General features: G+C 44.8%; 1 protein-coding gene across 1 annotated transcript; it reads left to right on the top strand.

Moving 5' to 3' along the window:
- The first annotated feature begins 1,054 nt into the window (after positions 1-1,054).
- On the top strand, positions 1,055-13,880 carry LOC131260264 (E3 ubiquitin-protein ligase RBBP6). Its single transcript, XM_058261940.1, has 11 exons — positions 1,055-1,180; positions 1,671-1,869; positions 1,956-2,214; positions 2,438-2,919; positions 2,992-4,060; positions 4,126-4,482; positions 4,843-4,956; positions 5,057-5,143; positions 5,216-5,566; positions 8,636-10,847; positions 11,855-13,880. Exons 2-11 carry the CDS (start codon positions 1,704-1,706, stop codon positions 13,256-13,258), a joined length of 6,501 nt encoding a protein of 2,166 aa, XP_058117923.1. The 5' UTR covers positions 1,055-1,180; positions 1,671-1,703; the 3' UTR covers positions 13,259-13,880.
- The last annotated feature ends 1,800 nt before the right edge of the window (positions 13,881-15,680 follow it).

Here is a 15,680-nt window from a genome sequence, read left to right as displayed (position 1 = left end):
CTTCTTCTTCTTCTTTCGTTATGCGAGTCGGGGTATATCCTCCTACGCTAAGTCGAACGTTTGTTCCCTTACTCGTAATCAGAGCCGTACCGACTCTGTCCGAACTCCTATAAAGGGGCTCGTCCTTTAGGACCGGCTATAAAAGCCATATGTCCACCCGCCGTCCACGAGAGGGATAATTCCTTCCGTTGTCAGGACACAAAAACCTCGTGGTCCGCTTGATTGACTCAAACAGCACGAGATGTGCGGCAGCTACGATTTGTCTGAGCTGAGCTCCAGATCGGCGTGACCACGCGGTCGTGCCCTTAGCTAACCCTACTTTTCAGCTAACCACTTCAGGAAAACTTGTGCACTGCTAGCATCCGCTCTGATGCACTACCGAACTGGAACTGAATACATACCCTCAATTACTCGTTTTGTTCGCGTTTGTGTTTAGGTTTGTTTACATTTTGTACAGCTGTCGGTTTGTTTGGGTATCGAATTGGCATTTGACAAGAGCAAGCGCGACGTCGCGTTTTTCGCTGTTTCTACACTAGGCGATTTGTGCAACAGTATCTTTGTATCACGCTTTCTAGACTGCACCGTCGCGTAACGCGACGTCGCCTGACAGGCGCTGTACTCCATGCAAAAAAAACATAGCGCGATTCGCGCGACATCACGCAAGGTTTTTTTTATATGGAGATCAGCTCCTGTCAGGCGACGTCGCGCTGTAGTGTGGACCCCGAGTATGGAGTTCAGCCGCCTGTCAGGCGACGTCGCGTTTCGTGACGGGACGTCGCGCTATAGTGTGGACCCCGAGTGAGTCAAATCAAATTAGAATCGAATCAAATCAAGTCCCAAATAAATCTAATCTTATTAAAATCCCAAGCGAATCATTCATTTCATTTCAAAGTCTCTAAAATTAAAAAAAAAATTCATTTTAAATTCGATCCGATTCCATCAAATGGGAACCAACCCTTTAAAATCCGTCAAGGGATTCAAGCTTCGAATCTTCTGAACCCCGATTGTGCCAACACTAGTCGAAGCATCGATGAAAATCTAGACTTCATCATCGATGCGCTGTGTGCAGAATAATTCCGTAGAAAATATGATGGAAATCTACGTCTCCTAGTGAAAACCGAGTGAAAAACCGAAACATCATTCATTGCCGCCCGTTTATCGATAGATTGTGAGGAATTACGTAAGTTTTAGTGGATGAAAAGCACTTGTTTGTGGAAGCATAGGTACAAAGCTGGCGAGCGAAAGTGTCTAACATGGACGTTAGTAGTGAAATAGTTTGATGCAAAATTGTGTGCCCTCGGGATGCCGGATCAGCACCTTGGAAGCGCTAGCTAAAAGCGCTGCTCTGTAGAAATCAAACGCTTGTTACGTGATGTAGTTGTAAATAAGCAAGCTGTGGGTGAAATAATTGTTGGTTTTGTAAGCAGATTTCATAAACATAACCTCCACATTACAAACTGCTTCTCCCTGTGGCTCGCAATTCGGTTCGCCAACAGACTTACACGACGAAAGTGTACTTTGCAAAAAGATTCTACAAAGAAAGAAAACGTAATCCAATATGCATACTCAAAAGTTTCCACTAGTTTAGTATCCGCTTGCCACAATCAACAACATGAATTGACAAATGTGTTTTTAAAAGTGAAGATTACAGATTTTTTTTTCTTTCTCAGCATCAGTTTGTAGAGTACGTTCGGTCGCAAAAGATGTCGGTGCATTACAAGTTTAAAAGCACCCTCGATTTCGACACAATCACTTTCGATGGGTTGCACATCTCCGTGGCTGATTTGAAGAAATCTATAATCCAGCAGAAGCGGCTTGGGAAAACAGTCGATTTCGACTTGCAGATCACCAATGCCCAAACTAAGGAAGGTATGTGGCAAATAGCATTTTTTCTGAAAAACCCAAAAAATGTGTAGACTAATTACTAATTCGTCTCTTTTAAAAATCGTATGCAGAGTACAATGATGATACTATGCTCATCCCGAAGAATACATCACTCACCATTGCGCGGGTACCGGTGAAGGCGCAGGGGAAAAAGAATTGGGAAAAACCGGCAGTCGCGGCAGAGCCTACCATGCAGATGTCCGTATCACGCAGCAAGCATGATGCGGCCAGTTCGCAAACCAACGTTGATCTGTCGATGATGAATGGTTCCGAAGAGGACAAAATTCGGGAGATGATGTTTCAAAGTACGGCCGACTATGATCCTACAAAGTAAGTTCGAACTAAAGACTAAAAGTGCTCGACTATCTCTTAATTGGTCTCATTTTTTTCATTGTTAATAATGCAAACAATTTATAATGGAAAGGTTTAAGCACAGGTAACGGATGTTTTTAAAATAAACCTTATTTGCTTTGGTTTTTTCCTTTCAAGATGGTTACTAGACGATGTTAAATAATGAATTTTTTTATACTTTTATATCGTTACCCATCGTCAGCTACCAGAAGGTACGCGGATCACAGACCGGTGAAGTACCGATGAACTACAAGTGCTATCGGTGCCACAAGCCTGGTCATTGGATAAAAAATTGCCCCATGGGTCCGCTGCCGAAAGAGAATGTAGAAATCAAGCGCACATCCGGCATTCCTCGGTCGTTTATCGAGCGAGACAAAGATGTGGAGAACAACCCGGCCATGCAACCCGTGCAGATGCCGCCCGAGGAGAAGCAAGTCATACCGGAGGATTTGATTTGCAGCATCTGCAAGGATCTGTTTACCGATGCCGTGATGATACCGTGTTGCGGTAGTTCGTTCTGCGACGAGTGTGTACGGACCGCGCTACTAGAGTCGGAGGATAACGAGTGTCCGGATTGCAAGGAGAAAGGCTCTTCACCGGGGTCGTTGATCCCGAATCGGTTTCTGCGCAATTCGGTGAACGCATTCCGGAACGAAACTGGCTACATTAAGTCCATACAGAAGGGTAAGTGTGGTTGAGCGCATGGTTGAAATCTTAATCTAATTTTCTTTTTTATTACCTACACCTACGCTGCAGTCGGAAAGAAGCAAGTGAAACCAGAGGAAACGCCAACGGCTGACAGTACAACCAATAGTGGAATGGCCGCTAGCGTCGGATCCGGTACCGTCAGTAGCACAGCAATTGGACCCATATCGACCACCACCGAGCTCGTGGAGTCATCTACGTTCGAAGATGAGGGTGCCAGAGTCCCCGACAGCAACTTGCAGCCGCATTTGTTTGAGGAAATCTCTCAGCAGGACGACATGGCTTCACCGGCAGTGGAGGACAAGGAATCGATGATGCCACCGGGTGCCTCCGGGCCTTTCGATAATGAGTCCGATTACGAAGATAATATAACCGTCACCGTACCGCCGGCTCATTTACAAAGCCGCGGGGCCTTTCGCGGTCACTACAACGGGGGCCGCCCAGGAATGCGGCATAGCGGAGGAAAGCCGCATGGCCTCGATACGCCTCCAAACGAACGGCAGCTTATGGGCGCCCAGGGTTACGGTGGCAGCGGTAGTGGTGGCGTCGGCGGTGGCAACGGTAACAATGGGAGCCGCGGCGGCAACGAATCCCTCGATCGAGAGGAAGACCATCGCCGCATGATAGTGATGGAGGAAAAGGAAGGAGACAATTATGGCACCATGGTTGCGAGCAATGAGCGTGTTCGGGAGTACGATGGTCGTTCTCCGGAGTATCTGCACGGCACGGGAGGTCGTGGATTGATCCCGATCCCGCACAATCATCCTCAGCAGCATGTAATGCCAATCGGCACCTCTATGGGGCATCCGGGTGTCGCAGGAGGTGCGTACATGGGTCCTGGAAATGCCTATCCTGCTCACGGTCATGGCGGTCATCCGCATTATGGCGGTGGGATGGGTGGTGGCTACGGCGGAATGCAACCGGGTGGAGGCGGCTATCCACCTCAGCAACGACCGTATGATCATCACGGTGGGATGTATCCGGGAGAGCGGCCACCGCGCATGATGTATCCCCACCAGCGTGGCGGCTTTGCCCCGCATCATCCTCACATGAGACCTCGCCATATGGGTCCTGGGCCGATGAGTGCTTACCCAGGCATTCATCAAACAATTGGACCGGGGTAACTATTCCTACAATCACCTTCGAGCTTCTATAACGGTGGCTGACATTTTCTATCATCTTTAGCATTATTGATGACCCGCTGGAGGCATTTAATCGGATTATGCGCGAAAAAGAGCGTCGTAAGGAGCAAGAACAACAGCAAATGGCTCGACGCAATCGGTCACCGGTAGGTGATCGGGGACGCAGGTCACGTTCGTTCGACAACGGTGGCGGCCGAGGAGGCGGCGATGGAAGCCGTGGTCGTGGCGGCGGCCCTGGCCGAGGAGCTTCCCCGGAACGTAGACGCAACTCTCGGCAACGGTCTACGGACCGGCGCCGATCGCCCGATGATAAGCATCCGGATGAACGCGATCGACCTCGAGAGAGACGGCGAAACCGGTCCAGTTCATACAGTTCCGGCAGTTCCAGATCTTATTCCAGGTAACTATTACATTTCGTTTCCCATTTTTTTGTGTAAGTTCATTCGAAATTTACCATTTTTATCTCGAGTTTAAGTTTGTTTGATCTTTATTTGAGCGAACAGGAATTGAAAGTTTTCATTTTGGTCATACAATTTAATGTATTTTTACGATAGAATATTAATTACTCATCGCGTTGTAATCGATATACTGTAAAGTCGTCCTTTTAAATATTTTTCAATGGTTTTTATCGTTTGAATTTCAAGATGAGTTCAATTTATTGAAAAAACTTGGCTATTTTATTTAAAATGTAGCAAAACCGTTACTCTACAATTGGTTATTTTATACACTATTAAATAAAATCAATAATGAATCTTTCCAGATCTAAATCTCGTTCGCCGATGAAACGAAACAAATCACCAAGAAAACGATCACGTAGTCCCGGTTACCGGGATAGAAGAAGCCGCAGTCGTTCCGGGTCGTTCGGGGCAGGAAGGTAATTATGCTGTTGATTTGCAATCGTTTTCCCAGTTGTTAATCGAAAACTGAATTTTATATTTGCTTCGATTGTCTGTCGATTGATGTGTATTTTGTAGAATTCGAGATCGACGCGACGATCGCCGGGATGATCGTCGTGCTGGAGACTTTAGGGATCGCTCACCTGGTTTTAACCAGCATTATGGGTATGTTGTACGATCTATAGCGTCAGCCTCATTCGATTGTGACGAATCCCCTTCTTCTGTTCTCTTTTGTAGCTATGGTCATCGCCCTCCAAGGGGTGGTGGAGGAGGTCCACGAGGTGGTGGTCGAATACGGGGTAACAGCCGTGATCACGGCGGTGGTGGAATGATGATGAATCCTGGAAGCATGCAACAACATTATCCGCCCCGTGGGTACGACCGGCATCAACCTGGTGGTGGTGGTGGTGGTGTTGGACACATGCACCAAATGGGCCCAGGAGGCGGTGGTGGTGGAGGACGGGTGGACGGCGGACCGCCGTATATGCACGGGCAAAACATGAACGACTATCACCGGGACGGTCCAGCAGCTCATCTGTCACATGGTGGCATGCAAACGGGTGCTAATGCGTCTGGGCAGCCAAACAGGTACTGTGCCATTGTTATTGCTCTTTTCAGTATTTATAGTGTGTTGTGCGCGTCGGGCAGTGTACCCATAGTTTGTGCAGTGCCACGCACTGTTCCGATTATGGCGAGGCTAATCGCATAGCTAAAAAATATTTCTCTGTCCTGGTTTAAACTAACGTTAATTTAATGGACTTTTGCAACCAATGTGATACTCAAATGTGATGTAGTTTATACTGCTTAGATTTAAGTTGGAGCATCATCTACGTGAAGGGTATGAATCGATGTTCATGATGTGAGATTTAAAGTGATGCTGAAAGCAAATACAGTGTATACTAAAGACGGTAGAGGAGAGGAATGCAATGCAGTATTTTACTGAAAAAATGTACAGGCTACAAGGCTAGGGTAATAGGCTTAAAACAATGTAATTTATCGTATCGCTATTACATCTCTCATAAGTTGCGGCTATTTTAGTCAAGCAATAAACAATCCGCACTACGCCCTTTACATGTAGGATGTCAAGAACTGAATTTATTATTATTAATGAACTATTTTCTCAAATTGAAGCACAATAACTTCGATTTGTAGATTTTAGGGTTGTATAATTTTTTTTTACGTTTATCAGTGACATTACGAGCGTCTTATGCCTAATTATGTAAGCAAAACTGTTCAGAAAAATTTTCTTTTGGCGCTTTATTAAATAATGTGCGTTATATTCTTCAAACAAATTAGCACGGTTTCAATCAAGATTTTTAATATTTCATTTATACGATTTGTTTTTTGTTTTAATATACTGTAGAACGTCGATTATTCGAATCCCAACCGAGACCGGACAATCCCCTGTACGAAAAGACTGACTATCCACGTGCACATGGGGTAAAAAGTCTCGTAAGCCCTTAACGGGGTAGGTATGACCAAAAAAGGTCGTTACGCCAAGAATAAGAAGAACGCCGATTATCCGGGTTGTCCTGGACTGAGTGGACCCCGAATAATCGAAAGTGTATTCATTTGTATGTCACATATACGTTTATAGTACAGGAGTTAAAGTGAGGCGGAATATTAACAAACAAAAGAACAAGATTTTTACCTTTTGGTAGAGTAAAGAGGGGGTCCACGATAGCCGGGCGGTAGTGCCGGTTAGAAAATCGACCCATGAGCGCCGGGGATTATCACCTCAACAGCGTGGGTTCGAATCCTAACCAAGATCGGACCCTCCCCTGTATGAGAAGACTGACTATTCACGTACACAAAGGGGAAAAGTCTTGTAAGTCCTTAACAGGCAGGTATGACCAAGACGGTCGGTACGCCACGAACAAGAATAATAAGAAGAAGAGTATACAATTAAATAACATGTTTTTAAACTGTTGGATATTGTTCAAAATCTTATTCCGACTTAAAGCTGTAAACTTTTCAGTTTACCAATTTGATATTCGTTGAAAAGTTCAAAACGGTTATGCAACTGACAATGTGAGATCCGGATAATTGACGTTCAACTGTAGTTGGATTATGTTACTTGCCTATCAGCGTGAACATAGAGTTTTGCTGAAATCTGTACGAACGATATCGAATGAATCGATAGTATATGTGATAAATAGCTTTAAATTATATTTTTATGGATATAAGTGCGAAAAAAGGATCTCAAAAGAAGTATGAATTGTTGATTTCTAATTAGTTTTTGGATCTCACGATATCCATATCGCCTAATTTGGCAGTAGAAATTGATTTTGTAGAGATACATGTTTTAACCAAAAGAAAATAGAACAATTAAAAAAAAACTCATATCAATTATATTGAACAGTTTCGAGCAAACTGTTTCTTTTCCATACTGAAGATAAACAGAATTATCAGCAAACAACGCTTTTATCATGACCGAAACTATATACTACCGATAAATACAGTGTGTTCATATTAGGTTTCAATGTTTTGCTACGCAGACGTGAAGATTGCCGATTAAGTCGTGTTGGAAGTATCGTCGGATTCAAAGAAAAATACACTCCGTATGTTGTAGGATTATGGAAGAGGTCCTTGTGCGTCGCTCATCATTTACAGCGAATGACGGAAATCAATCCAACATGTCATAATGTGAACCGAAGAATGTAACTTAATACACGTTTAAATAGTTTTTTTTATTTAAAGTAAATTCTTGATAGAAGCACGTTGATTTGATAGGAAAACTCCATTTACGCCAGTTAAGTTACAGTTTACTTCAATACCATAATATTTATAAAATAAAACAAATTAATATACATGCTTACATACAAGAATGTAGTAGTGAAATTATCTTTCAATTGCTTAACTACTAAATAAAATACATTGCATTAGATGAATAATCAGTTAGATCGCTACGGATCGACACCCATTGACGGATAACAGCAGATGAATCTAGATAGTAAAATCACTCGTCACCTCGTCTACCAGCCATAATCAAGGACTGCGGACTGCGCCAATGTAGACATTCGATAGCTTCTCATCAGCATCATCGTCATCAGGACCGCGTTAAGGATAGCATCATCTGATAGTGACGGTTTTATTTCAAGAATATTTGTCTTTGGTTTTCTTTCTCCAATGTTTTTTTCCACCTAAAGCGTTCACATATCTATCGAACAAATTGTGAATGATATAGAATTATGCTATTGGAATGGATTTTCTTTTGAATACGAAAACAGCTTGACCTTAAGGTGGACAAAGGAGCATATGTTTTTTTACGCTTGGTCCTCCCTCCAAATGGTGTTTCAACTAGTAATTTTCTATAGTAATAAGACCTCGAAATTTTGGGCATCCGTCGTGAGGCAGCCAGCATCTTATCTCGAAAAGCGGCAAATGGTCTTCGAGGGTAAAGCAAGGTAACGTCCATGTGTCTTTCCATGTGTGTTTATTTAAGAATGAATAAATAAAAATCCCAAATGCGTTTCAGTCATACGCAGAAGTGGCTTAGAGATGGTCTTCGGTGTGGTGAAACATCGCTGAGATGGAAGAAAATTTGACAGAATACTAATTTATTGTTTCTTTTTTTCTCTTTCAATTCACACCCATTTCCCCCGTCTCGGCTTGTCGCGCTGCTCTATCATGTGTTTGTTCGCCTTTCCCGCATAGGTATCCGGGACGGGATGACCATGAACGTAGCTACGGTGGAGTGCACCAGGAGCATTATTACGACGGAGAAGCCGAACACCATATGCAGCATCAGCAGCAGCACCATGCAAAGGGTGGAGAGCGTCATCATCATCGAGCCTCCAGGGAATCGTCTCAAAGCGCACCGCACCAACGTGAAGAGGCTCGCTTCGAATCGCGCCAGCACGATAGCAAGGAAGGCGAATGGCCTGAACATTCCGAGGGTGGTTCGTATCAGCAGCACTCTCCGAAACGGCATGACAACCCGGAGCATGGGCTAGAGGAGAGCCCGGATATGAAGGAAGCTGGTGGTTCGGTGCGAGAGGGTGCTGACCATGGGAAGAGTGGTGGTGGTGGTTCGGCTGTTTCTGCCGACCACCATCATCCGCCACCAACGAATCACGGAAGATCGCGATCCCGTGATCGGCAGCGTTCAATGGTGGCGTCGGAGTCCGGCGCCGATCGGGACAATGCAGAGCGAAGAAGAAACCGCTCCAAGCACTCGAAGTCGGCGGAACGAAGGGAAAAGTCTACGACCAGCAGCCGCGGCCAACGCTCGGCTGGAGACAATGAAAAGGATAGGCACGATCGTCGGCCACAGCAACCTCCGTCGGAAAGTGGCAAGGACAAGCGCGGCAACCTCGCGGAGCAACAGAGACGGGGTGGAGATGAACGGGATCATCTTCATCGGGATCGTGACCGTGACCGTGAACGAGATCGAGAACGCGATCGAGATCGTGAGCGTGACCGGGATCGCGAGCGTGATCGCGATCGTGAGCGTGAAAAGGAGAAGGATAAAACAAAGGAAAAAGATCGCGATCGTGATCGTAATCCCGAGCACGAGCAACGAGATCGTGAGCGTGCTAGGGAGAGAGATCGGGAGAAGGACAAAGAACGCGAAAAAGGTCGTGAAAAGGAACGAGAGCGCGAAAAGGAGAAGGAGCGCGAGCGTGATCGTGACAAGGATCGCGATGCGAAGGAGGTGTCGAAGAAGAAGGCTCGCGATTCCAGCGACGACGAGCGCCGCGATAGGAAGAAAGAACGTGATAAAAAGAAGCGCAAGAAGGAGAAAGAAGTGGAAAAGCGCAAGCATAAAAAAGAGCGCAAAGAAAAGGATCGCGAACGCCGTTCGAAGGATTGGCGGAAGGATCGTAAAACAGTGGAAAAGGAAGAGCCGGACAGTTCCCAGCAGCCGTCAACACCGACCGCAAGGGAACGAGAAGAAGATGCAAAGCCCGGGCCGGGTACTGAGGAGGAACGTGAGAAACGCGGGCGACAACCTGATGTCAATTCTACGGCGGAGGAGGATCGGCCCCGTAGTGCGACGACTAATGAGCGCCGGAACGACGGCGATGACGATGACGACGACGACGACGATGGGGATGGTGGCAAGTCCAAACATAGTGATACCGGATCCTCCAACGAGGATGAGGACGCTCCGAAGGAACAGCAGCAGGAAGCGCAGATTGATGGTCACGACCATGCCGACCTCTATTCGGATATTCCCGACAAGTACGAAGAGGATCAACTGGAAAGGTCAATTCTGCTGGACGGCAATGGAGGCGACGACCAGCACCACCCCAAAAACGTGGAGGACGAGGATGCTGGCGCCGGTCTGGTAGATAGTACTGAGAGTGGACAGGTCGAGAAACTGGATTGCGATGGAGATATATTGCTGAAGCGTTCCGACTCGGTGCTGGATCTACACGCGAACTTGGACTTTGAGGAGCAGGAGGAGCTGGAGGAAGGCGAACAACTGTCGCCGCCTCTCCGTACGAAACCAACCACCAGCAATAGTGCGTTCATACCGGAACCGTCCAAATGGGAGCTGGACGAGGAAGGACATATCCATTCGACCATGGAAAAACGTGAGTTCGATCACGATGGTGACTTCGAGGGAGCGTTGGCGGCACAGGAGGCTTCGGAGACTATGATGGCGGGAGGGGCCGCCAACGGCGGGGGCAAAGTTACGAGTGAGGTGCTGAAGCGGGCCGAGAATGCTATCTTTACCCGTGCAATCAACGCGATACGGCCGATCGAGATCAAAAAGATCAGCGTAGAACGGCAAAAGCTGTACACGATGGCCGGAGGAAGAAGCAGTGGTAGTAGCAGCGATTTGCAGCGCGATATCTCTTCACCTACCGGTATGGACCAAAAGTTGACACCAGAGCATGACGAACTAAAGCGAGTGCAGGTGAGTCATTTATACTTTTTTTTGTGTGAAGTGGAGTGTTGGATGTTTTTAAAATATTTGGTGCTTTCAGATATATTTCAAAACTGATCAAAATGTTTGTTTTTATTGAATGATTGCATTTTTCTTATTCACTTTACAACTCCCATACTCTTTTTTATTCCCATACTCTTTTTTATCGACCTGTAGTGGAGACGTTACAGTTCATATACGTTCTATATATTTTTATAACATTCTACATGTCATTGAGTTTTTTGTTTTGTTTGATAATTATCACTACCATAACCTTTAGAAAGTACATTAGGATTAGCTGGTGTTTGGAAAATACGTTCCGTAGGTAAATTGACCTCTGATGCACTTTTGCCAGATTTGGTACGCCACACTGTCAAAAATCGTCGGATTGGACAGAGTTTTACAAAAAAGCATTGTAGTTTTCATTTAAAAAAGCTTGAAAAAGCAACTCTTCTTCTCGCGCCACATGCTGGTAGAGCGTTTATCTTTTCCGATAAAATCTATTTCTTTCCTGTAACAGTCTCAGGATGTTCAGGAAAATGACATATTCCAAGGATATTTCAACGTGTGGTCCAAGGATAAGGTCAACTTTCTACATTCTATAATGCAGTATGTCTTGTTTTTTTCAACATGTCTTGAAGACAAACGTAAAGGAATGTAGGAAAAGGATTATAAGGTGTTTAAACAAGATGAAACACATTTTAAGACAGCTGATTTGATCCATTATTGATAAATGGCAAATTTGTAGTAAACAAATAAAACATGCCCACTTTGCCCCAGTTCAAAGCTACATACTTTCGCATTTTAAGGGACAATAGCAATGGAAGGAGTGCGTGCCGCATGAAAAGGTTTTGATAGATCCGAAATAGTTTTATGAAATAATTGATGATTGAATGTGTATGAGAATATATTGAACATCGTGTAAATGGTGTCGGTTGGTTCATTTGAAAGTTTTGCATTTGCATTTGCATCCATTAATAAACCTTTTCCCTTCACAGGTTACGGTTCCAGTGAACGACGATCGAGTGGAACGGTCGGTAGAAATCAAGCATAAAGTTGACCTGAAGCTCGAAGGTCGCGCCTCACCGATGCGTCCTTCGGTTAGGGATCGTCTGGGAAGTAAAGTGTCGGATAGTACCGCCACCCAATACAATCGCTCGCGGACACCACCACCGGGGCGAAAAGGAAGCGGCGGTGGTTTATCATCGGTGGCGGCCACCGGCAACAACCAATCTTCAACCAGCGCTTCAGGCACTGGTAACAGTAATCGTAACAAATCATCATCCGATAGACGTCGTGGTTCATCGCGCAGCCGAAGCCGACCGCGGGATGACAACACCGACAGTCGGAAGCGCACCGAGGGCGGCGATCGTGCTGCTGGACGACACACTGGGGGAGGTGGTGGAGGCAGCCGGCAGCAACCGGAGACCCCGTCATCCAGACGGGGAGCGACGTCCGACCGAACAGGGAACACTGGCAACAGTAGTAATGATCGGCAACAACGTAACCGGAAAGATGCTGGCCGTCATGATAGTCGGGAGCGTAGCGAGAATCGAAAAACCGACCATCAACAGCAGCAGCAGCAACAACAACAACAACCGAGGGGCCGTAGTCGAGACCGTGCCCGGGAACAACAACGGGATCGTCCCAACGCACGTCGTGGCAGTCGCGAGAGAAAAGGTTCTGTTTCTCCGCCAGCTTCAAACCGAGGGATGGATAAACGAAAAGATAAACAACAGCCACCTCCTCCTCATTCACGCGAAACAAGTGGCAGTCGAGTGTCCACAAATAAATCTAGCCAACGGGAAGATTCGACCTCGAACCGAAAAGTACGTCAGGCGGATGAAAAACACACAGCGGCGGCCAGTTCGACAACCGGCGGTCCTCCGACCACGTCAACCACCTCCCGGTCGGAAAAATCTCCAGAGCGAGATGAACAACGTTTGGCCCACAAACGGTCCGCGGATCATCTACGTGATGTGTCGGGCGATCCACAACACCGGCCGGACGAAGCTACGCGCGACTCCAGCACTGTGGCCACCGGAAACAGCAGCAGCAACAACAAGAGAAGCAAAATAGAAAAACCTTCCAAAACAGGTAAATTGGGCGGCGGCAGTTCAAGTGAATCGAGCAGCTCCGATTCGGATTCCTCTTCGTCGGATAGCAGCGCCGACTCGGATGGTGGCACAGGCAGGGACGGTGGACCATCGGCCACCGCCCAGGCTCGCAGCAGTAGCAAAAAGCGCAAGAAGCGCAAGCACAAGAAAGATCGCAAGCGTGCCAAACGGTCCGCCTCGACGGATTCGGACGACGACTCCGGCAGCAAGCGGAAGAAGTCGAAGAAAAAGTCCTCTAAATCGTCAAAAAAGAAGAAGAAGTCCAGCAAGCATAAGAAAGATTGAGCATCAGGGCTTCGGGCAACAACAGATACCGCGTGATATGGACGGACTTCCTGAGCCTGTTGGCTGGACACACGGGAACTAACACCGCGATGACGTACGAAAACCGAACGTACCATTCGCAACGAGTTCCCGTTAGAAGGGCTTCTGTAGTGCAACGTCTTTGATTTTAATTAATACGGTGTGATCCTATGTGATCATGGCTGCTTTCATTCAACCAACCATGCTCTTGCTTTTCTAGCGCAAATCTTGTAGCAAGTGAACACTATCGTGCACCACTTCTTTCACAGGAAACGAAGGAGAAAGCTTAATTTAAAAAAATGTGACCTGCATTTCCAACCCTTAATCCGGGGACATTCGTATCAAAATGACGGATAATTCGAGGAAACATCCCTATTTTTCCTTCGGCATCAAAAAGGGCGCAACACTTATTTACCCAACGCGTGCCCTCACCTAGCTGCCATTAAAGGGAGTTGATTGTACATTGGAATGCTGGACGATATTGTTTAGCGGAAAACTTACTTGTGTAGCAACCGAATATGGCGCAAAACGCCACAAGTTCATTTGTGCGTATTCCAAACACTATTGGCTAATAAATCATAAGCTAGTAATAAATGCAAATAACAATAAATACTGCGCACATTTATTTCTGGGGAAAAGATTTGGGAAGAAAGAAAATAAGATGGTTTCTCGCGGTAGCATCAGGCCCAACTAAAACAAAACAAGTTTCATCATCGTTGTTGGGTTTTTGTTATTGTTCATCTTTTATTTTACTTATCATCACTGGGATAATTTTATTTTCTGTCATTTTCCATTTGTGTCAGGATCGCGTTTTATCTTGTCTGTTAGCTGAAGTCTCTACCCTTTCATCTCGAGCCTCCTGTTTGTTTGGGTTTTTCTTTGTCACATACATTGGCCAAATAACGTACGTCGACAAGTGGCGCCGTGGTTTAACATCATTAAAAGAACAAAAATCTTTTACTAATTCGTTTCGTTTTATCTGCTCTCTGTTATTTATTGTTTGTTTTAAAAGAGTCAGAAAAAATATAACAGCGTAAGCTAACGATTTTTCGCGTGCAATTAAAAGGAAGGAAATTATAAACCACAAACGAAAAACTATGAAAGTGGCTAAAAACCATATCACACAGATCAATTTGTCGACGTTTATTTGCTAGCCTTAATTATGATTTATCTTTTCTTCCGTCAATACGTACGCTTTAATTTAACTATTTAGCTTTTTCTGTGTTTTTGTGTATTCTTTTTCATTAATTTACATAGTAGCAAGCATTAGGTTGCTTTCTAGAAGAATTCTAGATCGTTTAATCGTAAGTGTTCGTGTATGTTTGTACGTGCTCAATAATTAGGTTCACTAGGTTTACTTTACTTTTACTTTTACTGGCGCGTTTTATTCTGTAGCATATGTTTTGATTTTGATTTTGTTCAGATTAATGGCTTTATGCAACTTATCGTAAAATATTTTCGTTTACGGGAAAGCAAAACGGAAAGCGTGAATACGTTGCTGGCATCGGACGTCCTTGGGGTCATTTCAAAAGGTTGTGTGTGTGTTCGTTTAGCATTAAGATCAATTAATTGATTAACAAGCGACATAATAATTGCAGCACATCATGTTTAGCTTTCAGATTGGTTATAAAATTTTGTATATCTACTATTTTAAATATGTATAATATATATGTATATATGTATATCAACATCAACAATAGATACTGTCTTTTTTTTCTATATTGTTCGTTTGTCTGTTTTTGTTCCATTTTAATTTTGATAATTAAACAGTCTCTCTAATTGTTAGCAGCTCCAAATCATACCTCTTGAAGAAAGCAACCATCATAGTACGCTGGAAAAAGCTCAAATCATTTTAATTTCTTGTCATGTTGAAAAAGTGAAAAGCAACCAATACATGAAGTAAGATAATAAGCGAACAGAAAAGTTGTTTTTTACTTCTATTCATGTAGATCACAACCGATTCATGTTAGCAGAGGAACTTGAAATAAATCCAAAGCGGTTGAAAAAGCCTTCTCCGGTGGAATGTGTGACTGTGTACATGTGTAAACCGTATCGTAGCAACGTAAAATGCTATAGTTTACTGCAATTAACATGCTGTATTTTTTATATAACGAATCTCATAAGATGAGCGACAGCGAGAAACCTTATCAAGCGTATGTATTATGCATGTTATGCAATTATGCAGACTTTTATCATATTCAAATTAAACGCTATGCTATCGTGTCTAAAAAAATCCTGTTAGTGTATGATGTCTTTTGGGTTTTCAAAATATTAAAAAAGTATATGAGCACAGAAGCATGCGTACTGTTTCCTTCGAGTTTGCATCGAAAAGCATACACCGGGATACATCCGCAGGCCGTACTAAACACTAACTTGCGGCTTTACACTTCCTACGGTATTCGGC

The sequence above is a fragment of the Anopheles coustani genome, chromosome 3 (assembly GCF_943734705.1).
Source record: "Anopheles coustani chromosome 3, idAnoCousDA_361_x.2, whole genome shotgun sequence".
Taxonomy (NCBI): Eukaryota; Metazoa; Arthropoda; class Insecta; order Diptera; family Culicidae; genus Anopheles; species Anopheles coustani.
This window is presented reverse-complemented; position numbering and strand designations above follow the sequence as displayed.